The 1307-nt window shown below is 43.8% G+C and overlaps 1 protein-coding gene across 3 annotated transcripts in view; it reads right to left on the reverse strand.

The window, feature by feature from the left end:
* The window catches only part of LOC109313350 (syntaxin-binding protein 4-like), a 100547-nt gene that overhangs the window by 36444 nt on the left and 62796 nt on the right, over positions 1 to 1307 (reverse strand). For all 3 annotated transcript variants that reach the window (XM_019539825.1, XM_019539824.1, XM_019539823.1), the window contains one exon: positions 429 to 555. In XM_019539825.1, coding sequence (XP_019395370.1) covers positions 429 to 555 — 127 coding nt within the window. The remainder of the gene's footprint in view (positions 1 to 428; positions 556 to 1307) is intronic.

Consider the following 1307-nt stretch of genomic DNA (forward strand, 5'->3'; position numbering starts at 1 on the left):
TGGCATATGAGGGTGTCAGCCTGTCCATGCTGATCAACCGGGCCAGGTCAGGCGTGTCACATTAATCTGTGTGTGTTTGTATGTATGACTGCTTTGGGGACTGGAGGAACCCAGCCCCACTGAACTGAGTCCTGCAAGATAGCTCCACTGGGGGTGAGGGCTTTCAGGGAGAGAGATACAGCTCTGTATAGAAACACAAGTAACACAAGCAGCACATTGATAGAATTACCAAGACCCTAGCCCTAATAAATGAGCACACCCAAAAGTAGCGGGCAAATCTGGTAACAATACCTCAGTGGAATGAGGCCCACTCTGATCTGTGACTGAAGCCTCCTGAAATCTATGCAATACAGACTATTCACTAATGATGCTCTAGAAATGCGTGTTGATTCAGCAGAAGTGACTGTACTCTGTGATACTGTACATACTGTGAGCTGGAGTGTGGGGAATGTGTCGAGTTTCCGATGAATGGCCCGTGTGAATTTGCAGGGCTCAGAAGTAGAGGACTCTGCGATCGTGATGAAGACCCTGAGGATGTACTTTCCAAATACCTACCTGAAGGGTAAACTTGAAGTTAGTAAAGAAAACCAAAGCATTTTACACCCCCATCCTCCTACCCTTCTTTCCTGCTTCCTAGTCTGGAACTTAAACAGCTTTCATGGTCCCTTATTCAGAATTTAAATCCCTGCCACTCAAGTGAATAAGATAGATACAGTTTAATTTGCCCAACACAAATGTAAATCTGTGATTACAGTAATTTGCAACAGACACTACTGTGTTCCACTGTCACAGGGTTTTCTTTAATGAAAACCCACATAGGGGTCTATGGCATAGTTTGCCACTCACAGCTTAGGTGACCTGAGCACCATTTTTCAGTCTATTGGTGACTTGCTTTATTGCCACAGGCAATTTCTCCACCTAGAAACTAGGGGGATAATAATATGCCCAGCCTTAAATGCTTTGATATTCATAGAGGAAAACTGCTTTTGAAAACCTAGGTATTATTAAAACTTATTAGTGCAGTATCTTTGTGAACTGATGTACAGTTCAAGTGAAGTTATAGAAGCTGGAGAACAGTTAGATACCAAAGCCTCCCTGCTTTCACCCTAACACAGTTCTCTCTCTCTCCATCTCTGTTTTTCCTTATTTGCACAGACTATTGGGTCCACGTTTATTCTACTCTGCTGCTCTGCAGCCAAGATGCATTTAAGTTCTCATTACTGCCGTATAACAATCAGAGCCATATAACAAAAGGATCTGGGGGTCATCATTGACTCCAAGATGAACACGGCCCGGCAGTGTGGGGA

The sequence above is a fragment of the Crocodylus porosus genome, unplaced genomic scaffold, assembly GCF_001723895.1.
Source record: "Crocodylus porosus isolate Cpor-Errol unplaced genomic scaffold, CroPor_comp1, whole genome shotgun sequence".
In the NCBI taxonomy this organism is placed as follows: Eukaryota; Metazoa; Chordata; order Crocodylia; family Crocodylidae; genus Crocodylus; species Crocodylus porosus.